Consider the following 25,916-nt stretch of genomic DNA (forward strand, 5'->3'; position numbering starts at 1 on the left):
TAGAAATAATATGGTGGAAATTATTGGGATGTTTGAACTCATAACTTTTTAAAACCATTTACAAACTGTGTAAGGTACACTTCAGTTGTATTTTTTATTTTTATAAAGTAATAATTATATTTTCTAAGCTATAAACTTCCTACAACAGCTGACACGCATCACCCATTAATAGCTCCAGAACAGCTGACACCCAAATAATATTAAGGAAATATTATAAATATTTTACCCCACATTATTTCTATTCAATATAATGTAAATAAATAAGGTATAACTTAAATAAATACATGGAAACTCAACTCAAAAAGAGTGATTTGTGTTATTGGTCTGAATCTCTACCGTCACTTTGGACCATCGGCGGCTGCAGGAACTGTTGTTGCAGTTCGAGGTCTCACCACCAGGAGGCGCTGAAGAAGCGGAGCTGTTCAAGCTATTCTCATTGAAAAGAGTAAAAACTGGTTTTCATCATTGATGTTGTTTTTAAGTCATTTTATAAGTGTCAGTGGAACTAGAACTTTTTCATCAATATTAAGGAATTATTGACTTAGAACAATCTCCTATATCTTGCTGAAAAGTTACTTGGAAGTTAGTTTTCTCTTATCAAATCTACTAAGAGACTTACTATAAGGGTTTATGTTTTTTTTTAAAGATGGTGATAAATGTTTACTTGAAAGCTCATTATAAACGTGGAGGACTTTAACTCAGGTCTTATGAGGAGAATATTAAATTTGCCCAATCTGGGAAAGTGATTTGAAGACATTTCTTAAAGGGGACGACTATTCAAAAATCTCATTTTTATACTTTCATGTGGGTTTCTACTGCTTCTAAAAAAAACCCCCACCCAATCGTTTTTTGGAAATAAATGAATGTTCCTAAACCTATTGAGTCTTACTCTAACTAGAGCTTCTGGAACAATCTGTTAAAGCTGGTTTCACTAAACCACCTAATCCAGGTGCCAGGCCCTTTTTCGGTTAATGAAGCAAATCAAGTGAGTAACCCTGCAGCTGCATAAGAGCCACACCTGTTAACGGCAGCTCTCTCTCTCTAACAATGAGCTCTTGTTATCGGGCTAGATTAATTTATTAGCTCAACATGAGCTCCAGGGGTGTTGTAACCATTAAAAACCTCTAGAAACGTGTGCCATTAGTTTTTACAATCACTAAAATAACTATAAATTAAAAAACGACAACATTCATTTGATTGTCCACACTTCATATTAGAATTTTTCATGATGCTTTATTTAGCCAGGTTAATCAACTGCATAAACTCAATAATCAATTGTTTTAGATCCAAGTTAATTTCAAAGTCACATATATTAAATCTACTACCTTTCCCTAATCTGTGTTGTTAATTAAAGAATGAGCAGTTGGACTCAGATGGCTCATGATCTCGGCGGCAGAGGTTTGCTTCTTCCCTGCAGAGTCCTCCTCTGAATGGGTGAGAGATGTTGTCGTCCTCAGTGTGGTTCAGCTTGTCCTCAGCTGTGGAGTCTGTAGCCACAGTCTGTTGCAGCTGTTGGAGATCTCTTTGGGAGAGTTGAGGACAGCAGTCCAATCAGGAGCCAGGGCTGTAGGCCGTGTCTTTCCACGGCTCCGTCCTCCATCCGTATTTTCTGTCTGGACGTCTGCAGCCGGGGACGAAGCGCTTTGTTCCCCTTTTCAGAGTCTTTTATACTTTTTCAACAACAATTTCAAAGCACCTCTATTTTTTTTTGTTTCGTCCTGACCCTAACTGATTTTACCTTTGGCTTACTACAGCACTAAGGTTACAATGTGATTCGTCGTGTACATTTCACAATCATATTATTATTTAATCACAATAATTAACATTAAAAAGATTACAACCACTTTTTATATGGGCCTGTTTCAATACTAATACTCTTTTCTTCTTAATTACCATTATTTTATTCTGTGCATGAAACTGGAAAGATCTCAACATGCCAGTTTGGACGCCGGACGTGGCCATCGGGGCCCGAAGGCCCCTAACGGCCCCTAACGGCCCCTAACGGCCGAATCCATATGGGTCCTTGGCCTTCGTTCCCGCCTTTTCCAATTTGCCGTTGCTGAGTCGGTCCTGGTTGCGAAGGCGACAATTCGTGGATGTGCATATTCTGCGAAACGGGACTCGACGGAAACGTAACTTTTCATTCAGGGTGTCACTGAAAAAAAAAAGAAGAAAAAAAGGAGATCAGCTAAATTACAAATTAATAATCAGGTTGAGTTTATTTGACATAAATCTAAAATAAGGAAAAAATAAAATCTCCTTGGGCTGCCACCTTATCGTGGTGGAGGGGTTTGAGTGTCCCAATGATCCTAGGAGCTATGCTGTCTGGGGCTTTATGCCCCTGGTAGGGTCACCCAAGGCAGACAGGTCCTAGGTGAGGAACCAGACAAAGTGCAGCCCGAAGACCCCTATGATGAATACGAACTTTGGACTGCGTTTTCCCTCGCCCGGACGCGGGTCACCGGGGCCCCACTCTGGAGCCAGGCCTGGAGGTGGGGCACGATGGCGAGCGCCTGGTGGCCGGGCTTTTACCCACGGAGCCCGGCCGGGCTCAGCCCGAAGAGGAGACGTGGGTCCCCCTTCCGATGGGCTCACCACCTGTCCGAGGGGCCAAAGGGGTCGGGTGCATTGTGCTATGGGCGGCAGCCAAGGGAGGGGACCCTGGCGGTCTGATCCTCGGCTGCAGAAGCTGGCTCTTGGGACGTGGAACGTCACCTCTCTGGTGGGGAAGGAGCCGGAGCTAGTGTGCGAGGCTGAGAGGTTCCGGCTAGAAATAGTCGGCCTYRCCTCGACGCATGGCTCTGGTTCTGGAACCAGTCTCCTTGAGAGGGGCTGGACGTACTTCCACTCTGGAGTTGCCCACGGTGAGAGGCGCCGGGCTGGAGTGGGCATACTTGTTGCCCCCCATTTGGGCGCCTGTACGTTGGGGTTCACCCCGGTGAACGAGAGGGTAGCCTCCCTCCGCCTACGGGTGGGGGGACGGGTTCTGACTGTTGTTTGTGCTTACGGGCCGAACGGCAGTTCAGATTACCCACCCTTCTTGGAGTCCTTAGAGGGGGTACTGGAGAGTGCCCCTCCTGGGGACTCCCTTGTTCTACTGGGAGACTTCAACACTCACGTGGGCAATGACAGTGAGACCTGGAGAGGCGTGGTTGGGAGGAACGGCCCCCCCGATCTGAACCCAAGCGGTGTTCTGTTGTTGGACTTCTGTGCTCGTCACGGATTGTCCATCACGAACACCATGTTCAGGCATAAGGGCGTCCATATGTGCACTTGGCACCAGGACGCCCTAGGCCGCAGTTCGATGATTGACTTTGTCATCGACTCATCGGATTTGCGGCCGTATGTCTTGGACACTCGGGTGAAGAGAGGTGCGGAGCTGTCCACTGACCACTACCTGGTGACGAGTTGGCTCCGGTGGTGGGGGAGGAAGCCRGTCAGACCTGGCAGGCCCAAACGTGTAGTGAGGGTCTGCTGGGAACGTCTGGCGGAGTCCCCTGTGAGACGGAGCTTCAACTCTCATCTCCGGCAGAATTTCGAACACGTTCTGGGGGAGGTGGGGGACATTGAGTCTGAGTGGACCATGTTCCGTACCTCCATTGCCGAGGCGGCCTATCGGGGCTGCGGCCGCAAGGTTGTTGGTGCCTGTCGCGGCGGCAACCCTCGAACCCGTTGGTGGACACCTTCGGTGAGGGATGCTGTCAAGCTGAAGAAGGAGTCCTACCGGGCCTTTTTGGCCTGTGGGACTCCAGAAGCAGCTGATGGGTACCGGCGGGCGAAACGGCATGCGGCTCGGGTTGTCGCTGAGGCAAAAACTCGGGCGTGGGAGGAGTTTGGAGAGGCCATGGAGACAGACTTCCGTACGGCTTCGAGGCGATTCTGGTCCACCATCCGGCGTCTCAGGGGGGGGAAGCAGTGCAGCACCAACACTGTTTATAGTGGGGATGGTGCGCTGCTGACCTCAACTCGGGACGTTGTGGGCCGGTGGGCGGAATACTTYGAAGACCTCCTCAATCCCACCAACATGCCTTCTGTTGAGGAAGCTGAGCAGGGGGACTCTGGGCTGGGCTCTCCAATCTCTGGGGACGAGGTCGCCGAGGTGGTCAAAAAGCTCCTCGGTGGCAGGGCCCCGGGGGTGGATGAGATCCGCCCGGAGTTCCTTAAGGCTCTGGATGTTGCGGGGTTGTGTTGGCTAACGCGACTCTGCAACATCGCATGGACATCGGGGGCAGTTCCCCTGGACTGGCAGACTGGGGTGGTGGTCCCCCTGTTTAAAAAGGGGGACCGGAGGGTGTGCTCCAATTACAGGGGGATCACACTCTTAAGCCTCCCTGGTAAGGTCTATTCAGGGGTCCTGGAGAGGAGGGTCCGTCGGATAGTCGAACCTCGGATTCAGGAAGAGCAGTGTGGTTTTCGTCCTGGTCGTGGAACACTGGACCAGCTCTACACCCTCAGCGGGGTCCTGGAGGGTGCATGGGAGTTCGCCCAACCAGTCTACATGTGTTTTGTGGACTTGGAGAAGGCGTTCGACCGTGTCTCGATTTACCGGTCGATCTACGTTCCCACCCTCATCTATGGTCATGAGCTTTGGGTCATGACCGAAAGAACGAGAACACGGGTACAAGCGGCCGAAATAGGTTTCCTCCGCAGGGTGGCTGGGCTCTCCCTTAGAGATAGGGTGAGAAGCTCGGTCATCCGGGAGGGACTCAGAGTAGAGCCGCTGCTCCTCCACGTCGAGAGGAGCCAGTTGAGGTGGCTCGGGCATCTGGTCAGGATGCCTCCTGGACGCCTCCCTGGTGAGGTGTTCCGGGCACGTCCCACCGGGAGGAGGCCTCGGGGAAGACCCAGGACACGCTGGAGGGATTACGTCTCTCGGCTGGCCTGGAAATGCCTTGGGATTCCCCCGGAGGAGCTGGAAGAAGTGGCTGGGGAGAGGGAAGTCTGGGCCTCCCTTCTGAAGCTGCTGCCCCCGCGACCCGACCCCGGATAAGCGGAAGAAAATGGATGGATGGATGGATGGATGGAGGAAGGGATTAAACAAAGAAGTAGGAAGATTGGACAGCTCAAAGTGGTTGATGTTTGAATAATTCGGGATGGGAGCATATGCTCTCTCCTTGACCTCTGACCTGTGAGTCTGGTCCTCTCTCAGGAGGCCGGCATCCATTTCACTGCTGCAGAAACAACAACGTGGTTCAGCTTTACAATCATTCAGCTTTGATTTTAATGATTACAGAAACCTCTATGCAATAAGACTGTCAGTTATTAACAAATAGTTTTTATACATTACACTGCAAAATCACAAAATCTTACCAAGTACTAATGTTAATATCTTAGTGCTACTGAAATAAGACAAAAGTAATTTAAACAGAACTTTTCAGTAAAATATAGGAGCTTGTTTTAAGTCAATCACTTTAATCAGGATTATTGATTATTTCACTAACTAGTTCTTTTTAAATAAATACTAAAGAATTATTTATTTAATACAAGTTCCTAAGTCCTTCTGAAAAGTTGTAAGTTAGTTTTGTCTTATTTTAGTGTAATAAGATATATATATTATATATATATATATATAGTGAAAATATATATATATAGTGAAAATTAGTGTTTTTGCAGTGTATTAATTTAACTGTGAAGAAGATAAACTAATGATGAGCAGGTATAACCTTAAAATGAATAGTCTTCAAAATAATCTATGTATTTTTAATAAAAGTGTCTTAAAACTGCTTATTAATAATCTTTAAAGAGCTTATTGCTTCAATAGTAATGGTGATTTTAGCATTATATTAATATTTTTATGGGAGCGTCCTGCTTTATTACATTATATACATTAGCAGGGAGTGAGATGTTGCTGACCTTTGACCTTCTTTCAGTGCCGAGGCAGAAGTCAAAGACACCATCAGCAGCAGCAGCAGAAGAAAAGTAATCCCCATTCTGTCGTCACCTGGAATGAAAAAAAAGTTCATCTGAGTTAATATCTTGGAAGTATGGAAGACAATTAGTGCCACCCAAAAAAACAAAAAACATTTCTTCTGACTTTTGACCTCAGAAAATTAAGGTCTGAGGAAAAAAAGAAAAATAATATTTTTTTTAAGTTCTTTTTTTTCCCATTTTATCTCTAATAATCTTCCATAGTAAAGAAATGAAACTCACTAAATAAAAGAAAAATAATAACTTTATACTTACAGAGAAAATGTGATTGTTTTCCGTTGCTTCTTGCAGAAACTATTGGTAGCGTCTCTCTGATGGTTGGCTTCCCCGGTCTATCGCTGGTCCTTTTAAAGGCCGGCGGGGTGAGGGGGCGTGTCCATAAATGTCGTTTTAAATGTCGGCCGTTCGTTCATTCCTGGTGTAATGAATCAGTCACTCAGGCAGCTTTACTCTCTGCTTACAGGAACCAAGAAGGCAACATAAACAATCCTTAAGCCAAAGCATCGAAGCACTTGCACTTCATGGACACACGCATACACACACGCACGCACCCTCCTTCATTTCTCTCCTCCCTCGCTTCACTTGCTGCTGAGCAATTGTTTCAGAAATCACTGGGCCTTCATTAACATCCACCTCGTCTCAAACTTTGTTTGAAACAGGAGCAGCTCCTTGATCTCTCAGCTGCTCTCAGGTTTTGCAGTGATCCCAAACAAACCGCAGCAGCCTGAGTTGTTTACCGTCCAATGGATTTTTTTTTCCTGTATTGAAATAAAAACAAAAAGTGGACAACACAAGTATACAGAATGTCCATCCATATAACACTCAGGAGCCGTCTACATCAAATACAGTTTAAGCTGAGGTACACATTATGTTTTGGATGCCTGAAGGCAGTAAATTCTAGATCCTGCAAGTTCTGTCTTGCAGGATCTAGTTTTGCTCAATAATTTTTATTCTTCAATCTCCCAGAGAGAAATAAAAAATGAAGAGGAAAACATGTTGGAGTACAGAACGTGATGATCTGTTCTAAAAATGGGACATTTTCCTGCACAAATTGCAATTTTGAAAAAGTAACTTTGTGGCCAAAAGCATATAAATGTTTCAGCAGAGAAGCTGTGTCTTTTGTGAGGACATACTGAAACAGTGCAAGGCCACCGGATAGGTGAGAGAATCTAAACTGTCTTTCAGCTCTGCATCATAGATTGTAGGACTCTGATAAATGTCCAGGCATGACGCTGGAATTTAAAAATGTGTTGGAGAGGTCAGCTATAAAGAATAAATTGTCAACAGGTGGAATTGTATTGGGGGTTTGGTACTGTTTGAGCTCGAGTCTAGAACCTCTGATGTTTTTATCAGGGAACAGAGGGACGTGCACAGCAGAAGGTTCAATGCTGGCAGCTTTAAGACACTCAAAGTCAGGTGCAGCAATTTGTATCCCAAACTCTGGCTCTGGTTGAGCTGCCTGCTAATCATCACAGCAGGCAGTTCAATCAGACTTCTGCTGCATCCTGGGCAGAGAAAGAATGGAAGACGAGCTCCATGGCTTTCATTAAACATCCCATTGAATTCAGCTCAGAAACATTTAGTGTGAACAGGACATTATCCTCAGGCTTTGCAAACTGTTACTGCAGTAAAATAAACATTTGCCTTAATAACACACAAGAGTCAGATCAATGTTACGCACTTCCATCTCAGGAGACAAAAACATGCCGCAAAGCATTCTGGGAAATAACTCCTGTCTTTTTCTTCTTTCAGTTTTTTTTAAGTTGCATCTGACACGCAGATGTTTGTGTCCAGAGAGGCAGAAATGGATTGTTTCGTTCTCTGATTGTGCAGGACCACGCAGCTCTTTACCGACACCTAGTGGCCATTCTGCGTCATTGCTTGATGAAGAAGCGTACGCTGCGTGAGGACGCCGACGAGCTGCAGGGGGTGAGAGGAAAAAAATAAATAAAAAGCTAAACAACTAAATAAATAATTAAAAAATAAAATATGATGGACCGCACAGATATGAACAAGTTAGGTGAGAGGAATTCCATATAATATTCTGACAAATGTTTTCTAAACAGTTAGCAATTATCAGGACTAGCATAGCACATAAAGAATAATATGTTTTGTTATTAATTTGAATGTTTACATTACTTGAAAGCTCCTTATAAATGTGGAGGAGTTTAACACAGATCTTGCAGGGAGAATATTAAATTTGCACAACTTGGGAATGTATTTTGCCATTTCTTTAAATGGCATAAATTGTATTGAAATGGCATAAATTGTATTTAAATGGCACAATACAATTGCAATTCACAATTGTATTGTGAATTGCAATACAATTCACATTTTGCACATTTTTATACTTTCATTTGGGTTTCTACTGCTTCTAATAAAATAGCCCAACTGCTTAAAAAAAAACACCCAACTGTTTTTTTTTTCAATAAATTAACGTTTTTTGGAGTCTGGAAAGTGAGCCGTTTCAAAAACCTGCCACTCACCTAGCAACCTTAGTGAGTGGTTGCTAGCCACTCACGAAGGCTAGCAACCACTAACCACTAGCCTAGCAACAAGCCTGCTGTTGCTAGGCAACAAGCCTAGCAACAGCAGAACCCAGCCTCGTTACATAATAAACAAAAAATGTTTTTATGTCTTTACTAAAGGCGGGTGAACTACAGGTTCTGTATGTGTAAATACTTAGTTCTTGTACTGAGCTGAATGCTTAGGCCATTTCTCACTCAGAGGATATTTTGGGTTTTAAGTTGTTGACAGCCGGAAACACACACACCCTCACACTATAAAATATCTCACACTCATTGTTTTTCTAGCGTTTGAATTCTGGATTAAATGCTCCAGAGGAAACCTTATGAGTTTTATTCATTTTCCTCTTGTAGATGCAGCCGCTTAAGATTAATTTAAGACATTTCTGCTTTCAAAAGCATTGATTTAAATACATAGAAACTTTTAAATAAACTTTGAATAAATAATTGATCGTGCTACTGTTTGAAAAGTAGGATCAATTAGAATGTATGTTAATAAATTAAATTTTTTTTGTAAAGAGACTTGTAAATTGCTGTCATACAAATAAACTGAATGATTTCTTAAAAATAGAATGTCAAAACATGTTTGTCAAATGTGGGTAGAAATTAATCTGGATTTAAAAATCACGTAAATTAAATATTTTTACTGTAAAAACAGGAAAAACATCTTTAATTTATGTTGTGAAGGATACAATATTTCTTTGAGACACAAAAATGTGTGTTTTCTACACCAAAATACAATATTATTTACAGCTTTTTAAAAACATTACAGTAAGTACAGTAAGAAACTCAATTTTCATTTGCTTGATTTATCGTTTTTCTTTTTTTTTTTTTTTTTTACCAAAAATTGAATGATAAAAATCTTCAGTTTGGTGTTTTGGTCTTAACTATCCCTTTTTTGAAATATAATTTTGTTTACACAGACTTCATAACTCATTTTATTAGTAATTTCTGATGTTTTTTTTTTATTGATTTATTTTGGATATTTCAAATGTCTTCCAGTTCCAGTGTTTAAATGTTGTTCAGAATTTAAAGTTTATTGATCTTTGAGAATGTGTTCTTGCCATTATTACTATATAGCTTGAAAATGTTCTCAAAACAACAATATTATCGTTTATCGCAAGAAGTTCTGTGACAATTTATTGTCCAGCAAAATTTGTTATCGTGACCAGCCGAATTCCTGTCAAACAATTTTATGATTCGAAGCCTAAAACAGAAATAATGTTAAAAGGCAAACATTAAATATTTATTTCCAACTTTAAAAAAATTCTCATTCATATTCTGCAACCTCCTTCAGTTCTTATACTAATACACAGAAAGGTTAAAAATCAATAATCTAACAACAACCATCCTGACCTAAAAATTAAAAAGCAAAAACTTTTATTCTTGCTTTAACACATTTACATCAGATCTTTTTCTTTTTTTTGGACAGCATACAACACGGTAACAATGTCAAACGAACATGCAACAAGACATGTTCTCACAGATAAAATGTTCTGAAACAACGTCCGTTTCTTTAAAAAGCACACTGTTAAAACCATATCTGCAGTGAACCTAAAGGCAGCTGCCACTCCATTGTCCACCGTCATAAAAACCGGCATCCCATTCATGACACAACACAATGCTACCTGTACAGTAAACACTGGTGGTAAAGCACAGCATTAGCGGGACATGTTCAGTTTTTGTGGCTTCAGCTGAATAAATAAAAGTTACATTTGTATGTAAAATGCTTTTTAAAGCCACAGCATGTAACTTTTATAAAAATATGTCTTTCTTTTATATATTTATTAAAACTATCACTTTGTTGTGAAATAGAAAATCTGTGAAAAAAAATCTAGTTCTTCTGCTTTCTCCCAGTGCTCCCAGTTCTAAGTAGAAACAACCAACCAGAGCCAGAAAGACTCTATGCGGTGTCAATCATGCCTCTGTACACGTCAAACTCTCTGCTATGCCACCGTGCCTTCTTGTCTTGAATGCTAAGGCTAGTTAGCATGGCCGCCAATAAACAGTATTCCTGGAACAGTGAGTTATTTCTGTGCCAATAGCACATTAAGCAGCACCTACACAAGGTTGACTGACAGCGCTAAGATCCTCCTTCTGGCTGTTATTGGTTGATTTTGAGCTACTACATATCACTGTAATAGATCTGAGAAGAGGTGGAGAAGCTTGATTTTTTTCCACAGATTATCTATCTAATGCCATACTGTCAGGACATAGTGGCAGTTTTAACAAATATGTTAAAAAATTATATTTTTGTAAGAGTTTTATACTGTAGCTTTAAAGAGCCGATTTAAAAGTCTCCTGTGAGTGCTGAGTCCATAAGGTCATCGTCTTCGTTTCTCATATACATGGGGCTGGACCGTGATGGACGATCCGAACCAAGCATGGAGAGTGATGAATCTGATGCTGAAATGGGAGACCGCGACCAACTGTCTGCTTTTGTTGAATGTGAAGACGATCCCATGGACATGGAGGACTTTTTTTTCTCCTTGTCCCTGTCCCTTTCCCGGTCCCTGTCTCTCTCGCGCTCCTTATCCTTTAGTTTCTTCTTCTCTTTCTTGTGCTTCTTGTGTTTCTCCCCTGAGCTGAGGGGGATGGAGCTCATGTAGTCCTGGGGTGGAAGGGGCCTCACCGTTTGGTCGTCATCTGAGCTGGGGCTGTTCTGGTGGGACTTCTCAGCCACTGAGCTGCTGCCCGATTCGCTCTCGCTGTCCTGGTTTAGAGGGGTGTACCCTGGAGAGCGGCTGTGGCTTGGTGACGATCGGTCATGCTTCGGAGTGGAGCCACTGAAGAGAGGGGATGCTTTAAGCCCGGAGATTTGTTGACGTATCGACTCTCCAGTACCTTCCCCGGGTTTTTGAAGAGTCACTTTGGCCTTGATGCTTGGTGAGCCACCATCTGGTTTGCTAATGATAATTTTGGCCAGGGTGGTTCCACCGGACCCACTAGTTTTTGGGTCCATCATCTTTTTATCTCCACTGCCACCACCTGTCACCATCACTTTTGCTTTTCCGTCTTTGTCAGACTTTTCTCGCTTATAATCTCCGCTTTGAGATGATGAGGAATGCTTAGAAGAACCTACGTTCGGAGGACCGCTCTGAACATTTCCAGGCCCACAAGGAGTAGATGTCAATCCAGGACCTCCCACTGGAGTCCCCACCTCACAGCCGTCCTCCCCAACTCCTCCGCTGCCCACACTCTTCAGTTTATCTATGACTGCTGTTAGAGAAGGCTTCTTGTTTCTACTGGGAGACTTCCCTTTAGCGTTGGGGTTATTTGAATTGTTTTGACCCGCACCTCCACCATTTCCTTCATTTCCATTTCCTCCACCTCCTCCTCCCCCTCCACCGCTGCCGTACTGCGACTGAGATCCACCAGAGAAGCTCATGGAACCAGATGAAGAGGTAGAAGAGGAAGATGTAGAACCAGAAGAACCTCCACCACCTGGTTTTTGGGAACTTCCACCAGAAGAAGACTTAGATCCTCCTGAGCTGCCACTTCCTGATCCAATCGGAGACTTAGCTTTGGAAGATGGAGGAGTTCCTGGAACTTGGGATTGCTGCATTTTCATTGGAGAGGAGAGTTTATCCCCAGAGCTACTGGAGCGGGAATGGGAAGGCGAAATGTTAGGCTTTATGTTGGGATTCATAAGTGAACCTGGAGGTTTACCTCCCTGAGGCTTAATTTTACTGCCACTTCCCATTCCACCTCCAGTACCCCCAGGCCCAGACAGACCGTGTTTAGTGATTGGGGACGATCCTGGTTTGCCAACACCCATACCTTGAGAGGATCCCTTCATTTGCGACTGCCCCCCTCCACCTCCTGAACCCCCTGGCTTGGAGCTGCTGCTTTGCGCCATAGACCCTTCTTTGGACTTGATCTTCCCAGAGGAAGAGGAGTGTGAATGGTGGCTTTTGCTGCTACTGCTTGTCCCCCCTACACCTCCTGTGCTGCTAGTTGCTGAGCTGCTGGAGGTGTATCCGCTATGGGAGGACGTTTTCCCCCCAGTTATGGTACCCTTTGGGATCTGAATGGTGATTTTGGGGATTGGGGGCGTGGCACCTCCTGGGGGAGTTTGCGAGCGCCCAGAACTACCGGGAGACTTGGAGCCTCCGCCGCTTATGCTTCCTCCAGAGCCTGAACCACCACTAGGGGGCGTGTAAGGTCGCCCCCCTGAGCTGTGAGAAGGAGATTTTCCATCAGGATCAAGCTTTTTGCGTTTGGGGGGCTTATCTTTAGACTTTCCTTCACTGGATGGCGTCCTGCTGCGCTTGATCTGTTTTCCCTCAGCTGAGCTGCTTCCCATTCCAGAACCGCTACCTCCATTTCCCCCATTCTCATCCTTTGGCCGTATGAGTCCCGGTTTGACTTTTGGTTCTGTAGTTTTAAAATCCGAACACGCACCACCAAGTCCCATCATCAGGGGGCTCTGAGATCCTCCACTGTGTGTGTCTATTAAGTCAGGAGCTTGCCCCAGAAGTGGTTTACCACCACCGCTGTTACCTCCAAAGACTATCCCCATATCAAATGGATCCTTGAGTGAGGGCTCTGGAGTGCTCTGTCCATGTTGAGGGTTCTGTGGAGTTCCCGAAGGAGTGTTCTGCTGGCTACCTCCCCCAAATCCCTTGACCAAGTCCATATCTCCATCAGCACTAGGGGAGCTGTCATCAAAGTAGCTTTGGGAAAAGCCATGTCCTGAGGTCAACAAGTCAGGGTTGAAGTCGGATGCATCAGGAAAGAAGTTAGTGGAGGAGGAGTCACTGTTGGGAGTAGCAGCTGTTGCAGCCGCTTCTGCAATCAGGTCGGCTGCATCTGTAAACGGGTTTTCATTGCTGTTGGTATTGAAAATGTCCGCTGAGTCGAACACTGCGCTACCCTGGCCAGAGCTGGAGGAGTCACGGATGGGAGTTCCCAAAGGACCTCCATCCTCCGGTTGCCCATGGCTGCCACCGCTACCTTTTCCTGTTTGCTCTGGTAACTCCTGTAGGATTTCTGTGATATCAGGCCCAATGCTGTCAGAACTGGGAAGGCGGACAATGCGAGGCGGTACAGAACCAGGTTGCTGCTGCTGAGTCTGGACATGAGGCTGTGAGTAAGCCATGCCAGAGCCGGGTGGCGGCGTTCCGCACTGGCTAAGTGTTGGTGTTATGCTGTGGTGTGCATCCAGGCTGTCGCCTGCAAGGTTCACGTCAAATATTGAATTCTGAGAAGCATCAACATCCATCGAGAGAAGCTTGCGGTGGAAATCATCTTCATGAGAAACGGAGTGGTGCTGGAGGTGCTGCGGCATTGAGGACCCTGGTTGCGGTTTCATGCCTAGGCCACCACCTGCACCCACTCCTGGCAACACTCCACCCTTTTCAGGACCCCGAGGACGCTTCTTCTTCCCCTTGGTGTTCCCACTGGGACAGGCGCCACCCATGCTGTCTGTTCGTGGAGAGCCAGACGATGAGTTCTGCCGCTCTAAGGGACTCGAGCTGTACAGCGCGGCAAAATCTTGCGTGGGGTTGTCCTTTAAAAGGTTCATCAGCATAGGGTGACTCTTTGTGTTGCTGGCAGGGGATGAGGTTGGTGGCGGAGTTTGATGCGGTTGTGGAGCATTCTGGGAGCTGGGACTGGAACCAACATTTCCAGTTATCTGCAACAAACTGGTCAGGATGGGATTCTGTGTGACTTTGCTGTAGTCGTCTGAATGGACTTGCTGTTGTTGCGGCAGCGGCTGTTGGCCGGTCACCCCCCCTGGAGTAAGGCACTCTCCTTGAGCTTGCCTTTCTGCACGGGGCATTCCAAAGAGACTAGTGATTGGACCTGCAAAATTAGGTCCTCCAGGTGGTCCTCCACCAGTAGGTGTATTGCCACCAGTAAGCCCAGGTAGTCCCATTGGGTTAGTCCCGTCTCCTCCCACCATTTTATATGGAGGACTACCAGAGGGAGGAGGGTTATTCTTCACCATGGTTTCCACTGTCTGCGCTATTAATGAGAGAGCCGGAGTGTCGGCCTGGATGGTCTCAGCTTTCCTCCGAATGGCCCGCATGGTAACAGGAATGGACATGCATCTACAGTGGTGAGGAAACAATTAATACTAAACAGACATTTCAATATTAATGCATTAATGAGGAGAAAAACCCACCTTGTGACCACCTTAGTAATGAATTCATCAGTGCAGATCAAAGCATCTGATGGTCCTTTATACAGATGGCAGGAGACCTGTCTGGAGTCAATCACTTCCATCACAACTAGAAAAAAGAGGCAAGAAAGAAAAGAGAACTTGAAACAGGCAACAGTATTTGGATTTGTCTCGCAATTTTAGTTCCTGTGCTAAGAAAACTGAGTAAACCCTATAGTTTGCAACCCTAGATTGACCAAAGATATTACATAACTGTGTTAACTGCTGATTCTTCAACTGACATGTAATGGTAAAAGTTAATACACATGGATTTAAATGAAATGTGATTAGAATTTTAGGCTTTCCAAAAAAATGCTGAAAATGCAAAAGCGGCTACTCACCACAGACTAAAGATTCATTGACTGGATGCTGGAAAGAGACGCTGAAACTTGAGTCGGTGAGAGGACAGACTTCAAACTGCAGAAGACCTGCACTGTCTGAAAAACACGAAACAAAAAAAAGATACGCTGCTTTAGGTGAACAAAAATAAAAGAAGGAAGGAAGCTTCGTTACAAGTACGCATCTCATTGTTACTTACCTTCCTTGACAGATGTTCGTTTGACACAGCTGCCAATCAAGGTGTTGTATGCTGCCTGGTGGCGAATGATATCCAGCAAGAGAGGAACCTGCGCTGGGTGGCGGAAGGGGATCTTGGACACCATTGCTCCTTGCAATGAGTGGCCATCTTGCACCGGTGCATCACCATTTAGAAAATAACAGTGATGCTGGTCTGGTAAGATCTGGGAAAGAATAACAAAAAAAAAACTAACATTTAATACCTATGGGATGAACAATGTCAAACATATTCACTGTGTTCAATGAATATTATGCAAATGTGTACAAAGACCGGACAATTGAAGAGAAGGAGGAGAAACTTTGACAAGAAGTTATTAAAATAAACAAATAATAGGAATAGGAAGCACAAATCAGCTTACAGAATAAAAGTGCATGTTGTTTAAGGTGGCTGGTGTAGCACTGCCCTCTTCTAGAAGCTGCAGTTGACTCTGGACAATTAGCTGGTACAGAAGTGAGAGGGGAGGTGGCGTCTCAAACACTGGGATTGCTGAGGGGAGAAAAAAGAAGAAAGGTTTAGGCCTAAATCCTTATAGGAAACAAATTCATTACAACCAAATGAATGTTTTCATAAAGGTAAACTCACAAGTAGCATTGCCAAGCCTCTGAATAAAGGAGAGCGAGAACGGCATGGGGCGGTTCATCTTGAGGAAAAAACAGGCTGGCAGATCCACACTGTTGGAGTTGCTCACAGTGGAAAAGGATGGTGTGCTTAAAATAGAACAGAAAGCAAATATATGATGCCACTTTATCTCAGATTGAATGTTTTTATATCCAAAAAGCCAGAGTAAGAAACGCTGACTTACCCTTTGTTATCCACAGGGTGGGATCCGGTGATGAGTGGAGCGATTGGCAGCTTGTACACAGCTGAAGTTCCCTCGATTGTCACAGAGACACTGACACCTAGGGAACGTGGAACTACAAAAAGCAAACAGAGAAAAGTGAAAGGTTTGCCAGGATATTTCACCAACAATCAACATATTCAGGGCTCCTACACATTTTATTATCTATTACATAATGTCGTTCTTCCACAGACCAAACTCTTTTTTTATGCAATTTTAAAACGCTTAGGACATTTAACCATAAAGCATTGCTATTCTTAAACTTGCGTGAATATTTTTTCTATCCGTACGGTCCACAAATAACCAATTTGCTTAAATTAGGTTCAGATTTTAGAGTTTAATATCGGGTTTTATTGCCACCTGTAATATCTGGACTAACTAACTTAGGTCACCTCTATTTCAAAATCTAATTGGACATTATAGATAAAGAATGGATGAAAGAGATAAAAGGTAGATTTTTAAAGCCAATTTTGTTAACTCTGTTACCATTATCATTTGTAAAAATAAAAAATAGCAGTTTTAGTGTTTTGTTTGGCATTTTGGACACCATTTTTGAAACTAACAGATTACAATTCAGCTTAATCTGAATTTAAAGTTGTCTAGAGACCAAAAAGGCAGTTAAGTTGCCCCTTTTTATTTCTGAGTGAATGTTCAGAAGTTCCACACTTTTAAATTGGGAATCCTCATTGATAGATTTATCTAATCAGAAAAACAGTAATGCTTTTTAGTTACTTATTTGTCACAAATCATATCATCATTGCCACATCCATTCTTAATATCATGCAGCCCTACTGCGCATATAGCATCAAAAAACAAAATACCAGTGGGTAAAATGTTGGTATCATGGAGCAAATCAAAAATAAAACATTTAATGTGGTCTATGAGGTCTTATAAGACATGTTTGATACTCATCCACACCTAAAAGACAATAAAAGCCTATTCCACACTTTTTAAGATGGAGTAGGAACTAAGAGTAACACTGTTCATAGCTGGACTTGCCATTGTTATCTGTTGAGCCAGTTTCCACCTCAAATATGTCATAAGGGGAGACGTAGCACTGGAGAGACACCAGGTTTCCACCACTCCTGGAAGTCAACAAGCCAACACTCCCATGGAGAATAGTTTCAACTGTAGTCGCATTTGTTGCCAACCTATGAAGACAGTAAAAAGCAAGAATTATCCAAACAGTGTTTCACTACTGATCAATTATCTAATCATATGTTTCACAAATTGCAACCAGCTCGCTAAACATGACATGGTATTATAGCAGTCAACACTGAGAAATCTCTTAGGTCACAATCATTTTTTAAAACCTCACGAGAAATGCAGAAGGCTGCTTCACCATCGACTGTGATGTTACAATCTTCTGGCCGTTACTGAGCCGTGAAATCAAAAATATAGAGAGAAATCTTTAAGGTGACAAAGAGCTTTTCTGTTAACTTACCTAAACATGGTCATCATCTTGGTGAGATCGAGCTCCAGAGACTGCAGTGCAATGTACATCTTCGTTTTCAGTTTACTGAGACACAAAGTTAATCAAAGTAACAGGATTAAATGTGTTTTCTAGAAAAACAGAATACAATGAAACAAAGTATTTATTTTTGATCATGCCACATTAGATATTAAATGGCTATTTCCAGCAGACAAGGTGTTTAATTACATAGATACTGCTGTTTACAGTGATGCTAACTGCTAACAAGGGGTTTAACACAGTTTAATATGTCAATGCAAAATCAAGGAATAGCCAGAATTGTTTTTTTTTTGTTTTTTTTACAAAAACATACATCGAAAAGGAAAAGATTTGGATGAAAATATAAACACTTTTCCACACTCTTATTTACATTTTCCACACTTTTTCAGACCTACAAAGGTATTTTATTTCCATGCTTTTATAGACTGTGGAGAAAAAGATGACAACTGTCCTTACTGTTCAGTTTGATCTCAAAAGAAAACTTTATATTGAGTGTGTAGGTTTGCAGCAAAACCCCAAGTCAGCAGGAACAAATAATATGGAATATTTTTATTTAATCCAGGGGTTTTAAAACATTTAATTCTGCTTTAAATACCATTTCATAGTCTGCAAAGGAACTTACTTATCACCAGGAAGTCGGTATAAATCAACCAGTCCCTTGAGATGTTTAGAAAAGGCTTCAAAGTTCTTCTCACTAAAGAAAAAAGATGGCATAGCCATCATTAATTACACCAAAGCATTAATTCATCTGCATTATATTGAAGTATCAAAGGTTTGAACTTGTTGCTTGTACCAACCTTAGATGTTGAATAAGTTCAGAACAACTCTGAAACAAATTAATCGAGATAAAAGCAATATCACTTTTTACATATAAGGTGTTACAAACATTTAAGGCATCAAAAAAAAAGTCAAACTTCTATGTTCTTAGACATTATTACACCAGAATTTCTTTATAAAGTAAAATGTACCGTCGGGTTTTCTCCCTGATGAGCAACCTTGACGTCCACTAGCTGGCCTCCAGTGTCCAGCTGCACCTCCACATAAAACATATCTGACGTGATGTAGCACTCTGTTTTTGTTGTGCTGAGGTGAGAGCCCAACCTACAGACAAAGGTAATAAATAATTAAACCAGAAACATAGCAAGAAGAAAGTAAAACATGAAACAAAGGTGTAAGACACTCACATGTTTTGTCGAGCAATAGACTCAAGACGATCTGTCATGGAGGGGAGAGATGAGACTGGGAAAAAAAGAGGATCAGAAAATGTAAAATATGATCAAGATACAGATTAAAAGCATGCTTGTGACTTTTACAATCAAAAATGACTGATTTTGTGTTGTTATTTTTGAAACATTTGCAAGGAATTTTGTAATATTTCATCCTAATTAATCTCCTTCCAAAATCTACATATAGAAGAAAAAGGAAGAAAATAACAGGCGGACAGAATGGACACACACGGAACTTTATTCTTTAAAGAACTTAAATTGCTCAGTGGCATAACTTATAATTGCTTACTTGCCATATAAATCCTAGATTGTAACTTGAAAACAAGTAAAGCTGAGGCAGAAGTGTAGTAGACGTAAGAAATACTGCCACCCGCAGGTGGGAGTTAGAAGTCACTTAGATTAAATGTTTTTGACCATTTTTGAAAAAGATTTCTTTCTGATGTAAATAATTCATGATAAATCAAAGAAAGATTATTATATATAATGAATGAGTGATTTGACACATTGGACTTTTTCCTATCAAATATTAAGTTGTAGAGAAGTGTTACTTATTTTTGAAATTATATTTTAGAAACAAAAGTGAATATATATACGATATAGAGCAGAAAATAAATACAATTGTCTAAAATTGTTCTGAAAAAACTGTTATCGGAAAGCTCTGACTGGTGCATCCATTTTCTTAATGCTAACCCTCCCTCTAAATGGAAATGTAATAATTTGAAATAAAAGTCTCCTGTGGGTCAACATCCTCACCTTTCAGAGCTCTCTGCAGGGTCTCCAAACAGTTGAGCAGGAGCTGATGACCTGCTTCATTCATCACACTGCGTTTCTCCTGAGACACAAAGTGGTCAGAAAAAGATCAACATGCTAAATCTGAAAAAATGGATTTTATAGATAAGAGCTGTTGTTCAGATTTGATTTCTACTGAATTGCAGTATCATATATTTACTACAGTGGTATGTTATTACAGTTAATGTCTGTTTGTGCTATTATTGACCTTAATGAATATGCAATAAATACATTGTGATAGATGTGTCTCGGTAATAAGCTCATTAAGTAAAGCATTGGCATTGCAGTGGGACAACATTAATTTTTAAATCTTTCTAAATGTGTTTGCTAAGTTTTTCAAACAACATAAATTCACAGACAATGTGGAAAAATTCCCAAATAGCCTACACCCTTTGATTGTCAGACAAGAAAACATTCAAGTGATTTAGATGACAGTTCTGCCACCAGGAGGTATTTTCACCTGCCTAAAGAAATGCCTAATGTATATACAAATGACAAACATTGTTTTGATAAAACAAATTACACAACAGGAGCTTGAAGCAAGTCACTAGAAAGTTCATATCAACCGGTTAGAAACTGTTAGAAATTTGACATTTTTTGTATATTTTCAGATAGTTTGGTGAAAGCTGCCTCCGTCTCACCATCGCCTGACGCACAACATTGATGGTGCCCTCCCATGGCCGCGAAGCATTGTGTTTAGCATGAAGCCTCTCCAGCAGAGCAGCCATGCGACTCTGCTTCTCTGCTTCTAAAAACAACACAGTTTTTTTTTTTTTATAAAACAACAAAAGACACATTAAATACTGGCTGAAAAAAAAGCATTGTAGTCACACAGGGCAGCACAATTAGTTGCATATTTTGAATGTGGACAGTGTCATTTAAATGCAGACAGACAGCAGAAACCAAGTTGAAAATTATTTTGCATGTCACATTGACTGAAAAAAGTGTTTGATCCTCTATAAAATACAATTTACAATTTGGGAGAGAAAAAAAACTTTTGCTCCTTTTGTAGCATCACAACATTTTCTGTAGTTTGACAATACATTGGGACACATCACTGGAGGGATTTTGGCCCCTTATAGACGATCTTAGTAACCAATTAGTAATACTAAAACTAAATGCACTCTATAACAAAACTAAAATGCACTCTATAACAAAACCGACTTGATTAAAGAACGTCATAGAAGGGTGATATAATAATCCATCCATCCATCCATTTTCTTGCACCCTTTTTCCCTCAGTGGGGTCGGGAGGGGTGCTGGTGCCCATCTCCAGCCAACGTTTCGGGTACACCCTGGACAGGTCGCCAGTCTGTCGCAGGGCAACACAGAGACACACAGGACACACAACCATGCACACACACACTCACACCTAGGGGCAATTTGGAGAAGCCAATTAACCTGACAGTCATGTTTTTGGACTGTGGGAGGAAACCGGAGTACCCGGAGAAAACCCACACACACACAGGAAGAACATGCAACACCCCAGGCCGGGAATCGAACCCAGAACCTTCTTGCTGCAAGGCAACAGCTCTACCAACTGCGCCACTGTGCAGCTGTGATATAATAATTTAATTTAAAATAGCTGGTTAGGAATTATATATTACATATCTGCAGCCTATGCAAATTATATACTCCAAACGTTTTTTTCTTTAGTAATCTCTTTTATTAAACATGCAATCTATGCTCAAATATGTTAATGTTAAAGTTCATTTTTGTTGAACAAAACTCGTTTTCTACAAGCATTCATCGCCTCAAACAATAACAACACTTGAGTCTGTTTCCTATCTTCTGTAATAACTAGAGGATCAGAACATTATTTATGAAAATACATAATTAGAATAAAGTTGTATTAGATTAAATGAAGAAAAAACAAGGCAAACGAATAACTTTGATCACATTACATTCATCCATTCAAATAATACGTGCGACTGTCAGCTATATCACTCAATGTGCTATAACATTTTTATGACATTTATTAAAAGTTATTACTTATTCGTATAGATGCACAAACACTACAAATAATCACAAACAACATGGTTTTGTAGAACAAATATTTATCTTTCGTATCTTTTTGTTGTCTTGTGTTAATCATGGTGTTTAGACAAAGTTTTGCTAGCTTGTTAGCCTTTAACTTAAATAATGATTAACAACAAAACACACTGACTAATCTTATTTTTTATGTGTTCTTACTCTGTAAAGAACACATCAGGTATTTTTAACACGGCAGGAAAGAGGTAAGCAGCACTTACACACGGATAGACTAACTGTTAGCGATAGCTAGCGTTAGCAGCTTCAACTAGCGCTGTTACTTTCTCTAAAACTAGAATGAAAAAATAAAAATAACAGTGGTGCGCACCTGTCACATCTTCTGTTTTTATTCGTTCTCCGAAAGTCTGACTTGATCCTTGCTGAACCGAAATAGAAAGTTCTCTGGCAGGACTGCCGCTCTGCATAGAAACACCAGGCCCAGCCGCCATTGTTTCCCTTCTGGAAGCCTGCTTCGAGATTTCCCCGCTCTCCCCTCTCGGGCTTCCGTAGCGCACACATCGCACTTTCTTTCAGGGAAATACACATTCGTTTACTTAGACGTATACTCCAGCCTCATGTACAGTTGAACATCATTTTGAAACCTTTAAAAAAAAAAGAAAGAAAGAAACACGTGTAATCAATTACTTTGACTGTGTATATGCGGTAAATTACATAAAATATTTCATTTTCTGCTGCCACAAACACAGCATACTTGTGAGAGGGAGCAGAGTGTGTGCATGAATACATGTGCGTTTGTGTATAAGTACAGAGATCCAAAGGAGCCGCAATTCTAAACACATTTAACTGATTAAATTAATGTATGCTGTAATTACAATTCAAAAAGAGTGCGTAAATACCTCTAAAAGTATAATTTAATAGTCATGTGATAATAAATAAATGTTTTTTAATCCATGCAAATAACACACTAAAATATTTTTTTTTCAGCTTACTGTCACTCATCAGGTAATTTAATTTGAATAGATAGATAGATAGATAGATAGATAGATAGATAGATAGATAGATAGATAGATAGATAGATAGATAGATAGATAGATAGATAGATAGATAGAGATGCACTTAATCAAAGTAAGCACGAAATAACCGTTTAGAAACTTTAATAATTGTACATTATTTTAAAAAGTAGTGATTTCCAATTTTACATATTGGTTTTTAATAATAAAATACATTCATTTAAAAAAGACATTATTTTATTCACCGTTTACTTTATTTTCTTATGACACATATAATTATATTATATTATCTTTTATTATACATCTACTGGGGAAAAGACGCTCTGTTTAAAGACAGTTGCTTCATGAATACTGTAGATGGCGCAGTGCTGCAAGTAAATATTCATGTTTCACCAAGAGCAACCAAATTTTAAGTCAAGTTGAAATAAATGTTAACCTAAAATGTATTTATGATGTCTGATGATTGTATTTTTTTCCCCATTGAATCAAACAAAAAACAACAAACTAAATCTAGACTAATTAAACAGTCCAATGAAATAAACTAAGGCAGCCATGTCTTGCACACACAAGCACATACTGCACACACACACCTGAGCCTATTGTACAGCTGAGCCTGTGGCAATGAGTGCTCTCTGGGGAGGGTTTTCCCACCTACCATTATGACCTGCTTGTGAGAGGGAGCAGAGAGTGTGTGCATGAATACATGTGCGTTTGTGCATGTGTGAAGCTGTATTTATGAACAGGAGTTTAAAACAACAGTCACAAGAGACAGCTTTAGAAGGCAGAGGAGATGGAGAGGGACCAGATTGGCATCGTCTGAGACAGTAGACAGACCCACAGATAGACACGAGAAAAGAGGGGAGGTGCCGCTCTGTAATTGATGTGCCCACCAGGAGCTTTAGCTGGCTGCCTGGTATGAAGGAGGATTTGGACGGTGCTGCCAAACAGCAGTGGGAGAAAGGAAAAGGAGGCACGAGCCTCAGGGAGCACAGTAGCAGGCTGAAACCTTGCCCATCAATCAGAGGCTAGTTCACCTTGCCATGCCAAGCGGGACCTCCCGCTGCGCCGAGGGATGGCATGGCACAGGGAGCGAGGCTGGCACAAGAGCTAAATCTTCCCCTAATCTTCATGGTGGGTGTATCAGTGCCATGTCTGGATGGCAGCAGAGTGGCCAAAGCTAGACACGAGGCAAAAAAAGAGAAAGTTCAGCGCCACTGCTGAGAACTGTTTCACACAATGTTGTTAACATGAGGAAGAAATGTTCTAGTTAGTTTAGCAACAGACTGCATGTTTAGTGTCTCAAAGAAGAAGAAGAAAAAAAAAACTATTGAGAAGGTTGATTCTGCATAATGCTGAATTTAGATACATTTTTGGAGTTCCATGGCTTATCACATATAKTTTACTATATAAAAAGGTTATGCATAGTTAGATGGAACATTGAGAGAAAAAATTCATACTAAGTTTTCGGTCGAAATGGCTTTTCAATGATTTGCAAAATAATTAAATAACAGACTGAGAAGATTGTTAACTGAGTTCATTGTTGACTGATAACAGATCAACAACTAAGTGAGCTCAAAATATATACAACATTTAAAGGAATGATGGTGAGAAGTTTACCATTTCGCCTTGTTCTGACCCTATAGTGATTACTTACTTTTTAAGGTAAATAAAGTGCTACTTAATAGAGCCCATATTCCTGGATTTATGGTAAATGACATACATCATAGAGTTGCAATCTGTTGACGAAGCAGATAAAAGCTATATCATAGATGTTACATTTGGTTACTTAAAAAAGTATTCATACCCACAGATTTTTTCCCCACATTTTGAGACATTACAATAGATTGCAAAATGCTTGAGTCAGATTTTATAAACCCAACGCAAAAAGTACATAATTGTAAGGTAGGAAAAATAATACTTGGTCTTCAAGATTTCTAACAAGGTGTGTTATTTTTATTGAATCTGATACCCCTAAAATTGACATATAATTAATGAATAGTTTACCAGTGTGTTATTTAATCCTTGTATACATACAGCCAATAATTATCTGACAATGGAAAGAATGTGGTAAAACTGCAAACGTACCAAAACATGGCAGGAGAGCATTATCAGAGACGATGGCCCGTGTTAACAAAAGAGGTGCTGCAGAGATTTACAGTTTAGGTGGAAGGATCTGTTGACAGAAAAAAAACTATTAATACTGTACAAGATGAGCATTGTGAAAGAGCACCAAAGAAAACCATAACTGAAGCAAAGGAAAAAGACATCTTGAGATTGAGATGGAAATTCAACACCTTGCAGGACAATGACATCAAACAGCTGTCATCTTCCAGATAAAACCATTTAAAATGGCCCAGTCAGTCAAAGACCAGGACTAGATCTAACTGAGAATCAATGGAAAGATTCTCAGGGTGCTTACAGAAGCACCCAATCCAACTTGAGTTTGAACTGTTCTGGAAAGCAGAGTGGTAAAATTTCTTCCTCTCAGTGTGGAAAACTGGTCGAGACAAATCACCAGGTTGACACGTGACGTCACTCGCTTCGAAATGCCACCCACTCCACCATGATGGACGTCTAAACAACCTGTGCGCTCCTGTAAAGCCTGTCAAACAGCGCAGAGTATCGCGTTTATTTGATTGATTTCGCAGTAAAAATGGATGGTCACAGTGTTCTGCGCGGTCGGCTGCACAAACAAACATGGGTGAAAACCAAACTTGATATTTTATTGTATAACATTTAACAGGAAAAGATATGGCAGCGATGGATAGCAGCCGTTAGTCATAATGACTATAACTGGCATCTATCCACCTGTAACCGTGGAAACAATGCCCCACCATCATGTAGCCTAGCATGTACAGAAAAAAGCTGGTTAGCGTCTCGCCTTCTGTACGTTTTTAATGCTCCTCCGGTTTATGACGTAGTGACATGAATCATGTTGTATGAATTCAGGCAAAGTGGGTAATTTTATCAACACGTCGGGAGGGAGGAGGACGGGTCGGTTTCTAAGCTAACCGTTTTCAAGCTTCTGTAAATACCGCCGTCAATGAGCCCAAACCAGGTGTGTTACACTCCAAGACAAATTAGTGACTCGAACAAGAAAAAGACATGAATAAACTGACGAAAACAGCTTCAATCCATCAGTTCAACACTTCTGTCTCTCCCTTCCGACGTCCATCATGGCATTTCATCATGACAAATTCGTGCCATCCTTTTCAGAAGTCTCGTTGAAAATCAATTAGAAAAATCACGTTTTTTTCTCCATGTTACAGTTACAAATGACTTTATGTGGGGTCATCACAAAAATAACAATAAGTCACATTGAAATCTGTGATTGTAATTAAATAAAGTGAAAAAAACAAAATGTAAGATGCAAGGCTCTGTAGACACTTTTCTGT

At 41.4% G+C, this 25,916-nt stretch overlaps 1 protein-coding gene and 1 long non-coding RNA gene across 3 annotated transcripts; both read right to left on the reverse strand.

Moving 5' to 3' along the window:
- Positions 1–1,213: 1,213 nt before the first annotated feature.
- LOC108167300 (uncharacterized) lies at positions 1,214–7,573 on the reverse strand. The gene is made up of 5 exons (XR_001777666.1): positions 6,480–7,573; positions 6,184–6,381; positions 5,854–5,941; positions 5,127–5,171; positions 1,214–2,155 (listed from the first exon to the last, which is right to left on the reverse strand). It is a non-coding gene; the product is annotated as an uncharacterized LOC108167300 (long non-coding RNA).
- A 2,670-nt stretch (positions 7,574–10,243) lies between these two features.
- Positions 10,244–25,021, reverse strand: med1 (mediator complex subunit 1). 2 transcript variants are annotated; one of them, XM_008436827.2, is made up of 19 exons: positions 24,816–25,021; positions 24,607–24,694; positions 23,556–23,698; positions 21,879–22,152; positions 20,162–20,265; positions 19,485–19,563; positions 18,690–18,744; positions 18,474–18,606; positions 18,303–18,331; positions 18,128–18,199; positions 17,479–17,553; positions 17,034–17,185; positions 15,999–16,110; positions 15,779–15,903; positions 15,555–15,682; positions 15,158–15,359; positions 14,961–15,056; positions 14,584–14,689; positions 10,244–14,509 (listed from the first exon to the last, which is right to left on the reverse strand). In XM_008436827.2, the coding sequence occupies exons 4-19, from the start codon at positions 21,997–21,999 to the stop codon at positions 10,744–10,746; spliced, it is 5,355 nt and encodes a 1,784-aa protein (XP_008435049.1). In that variant the 5' UTR covers positions 22,000–22,152; positions 23,556–23,698; positions 24,607–24,694; positions 24,816–25,021; the 3' UTR covers positions 10,244–10,743. The 2 variants fall into 2 exon arrangements, with proteins under 2 accessions (XP_008435049.1, XP_008435048.1); XM_008436826.2 differs by having other exon boundaries at positions 20,162–20,268.
- Between the last annotated feature and the right edge of the window lie 895 nt (positions 25,022–25,916).

Source organism: Poecilia reticulata, linkage group LG19 (genome assembly GCF_000633615.1).
Source record: "Poecilia reticulata strain Guanapo linkage group LG19, Guppy_female_1.0+MT, whole genome shotgun sequence".
NCBI classification, from domain to species: Eukaryota; Metazoa; Chordata; class Actinopteri; order Cyprinodontiformes; family Poeciliidae; genus Poecilia; species Poecilia reticulata.

Coding starts and splice junctions, on each gene's coding strand:
- med1 (XM_008436826.2), bottom strand. CDS start 21,999: ATGGCGGCTGGGCCTGGTGTTTCTATGCAGAGCGGCAGTCCTGCCAGA. Junction 18,200..18,302: donor GAACTTATTCAACATCTAAG/GTTGGTACAAGC, acceptor TTTTTTCTTTAG/TGAGAAGAACTTTGAAGCCT. Junction 15,057..15,157: donor ACGAACATCTGTCAAGGAAG/GTAAGTAACAAT, acceptor CGTGTTTTTCAG/ACAGTGCAGGTCTTCTGCAG.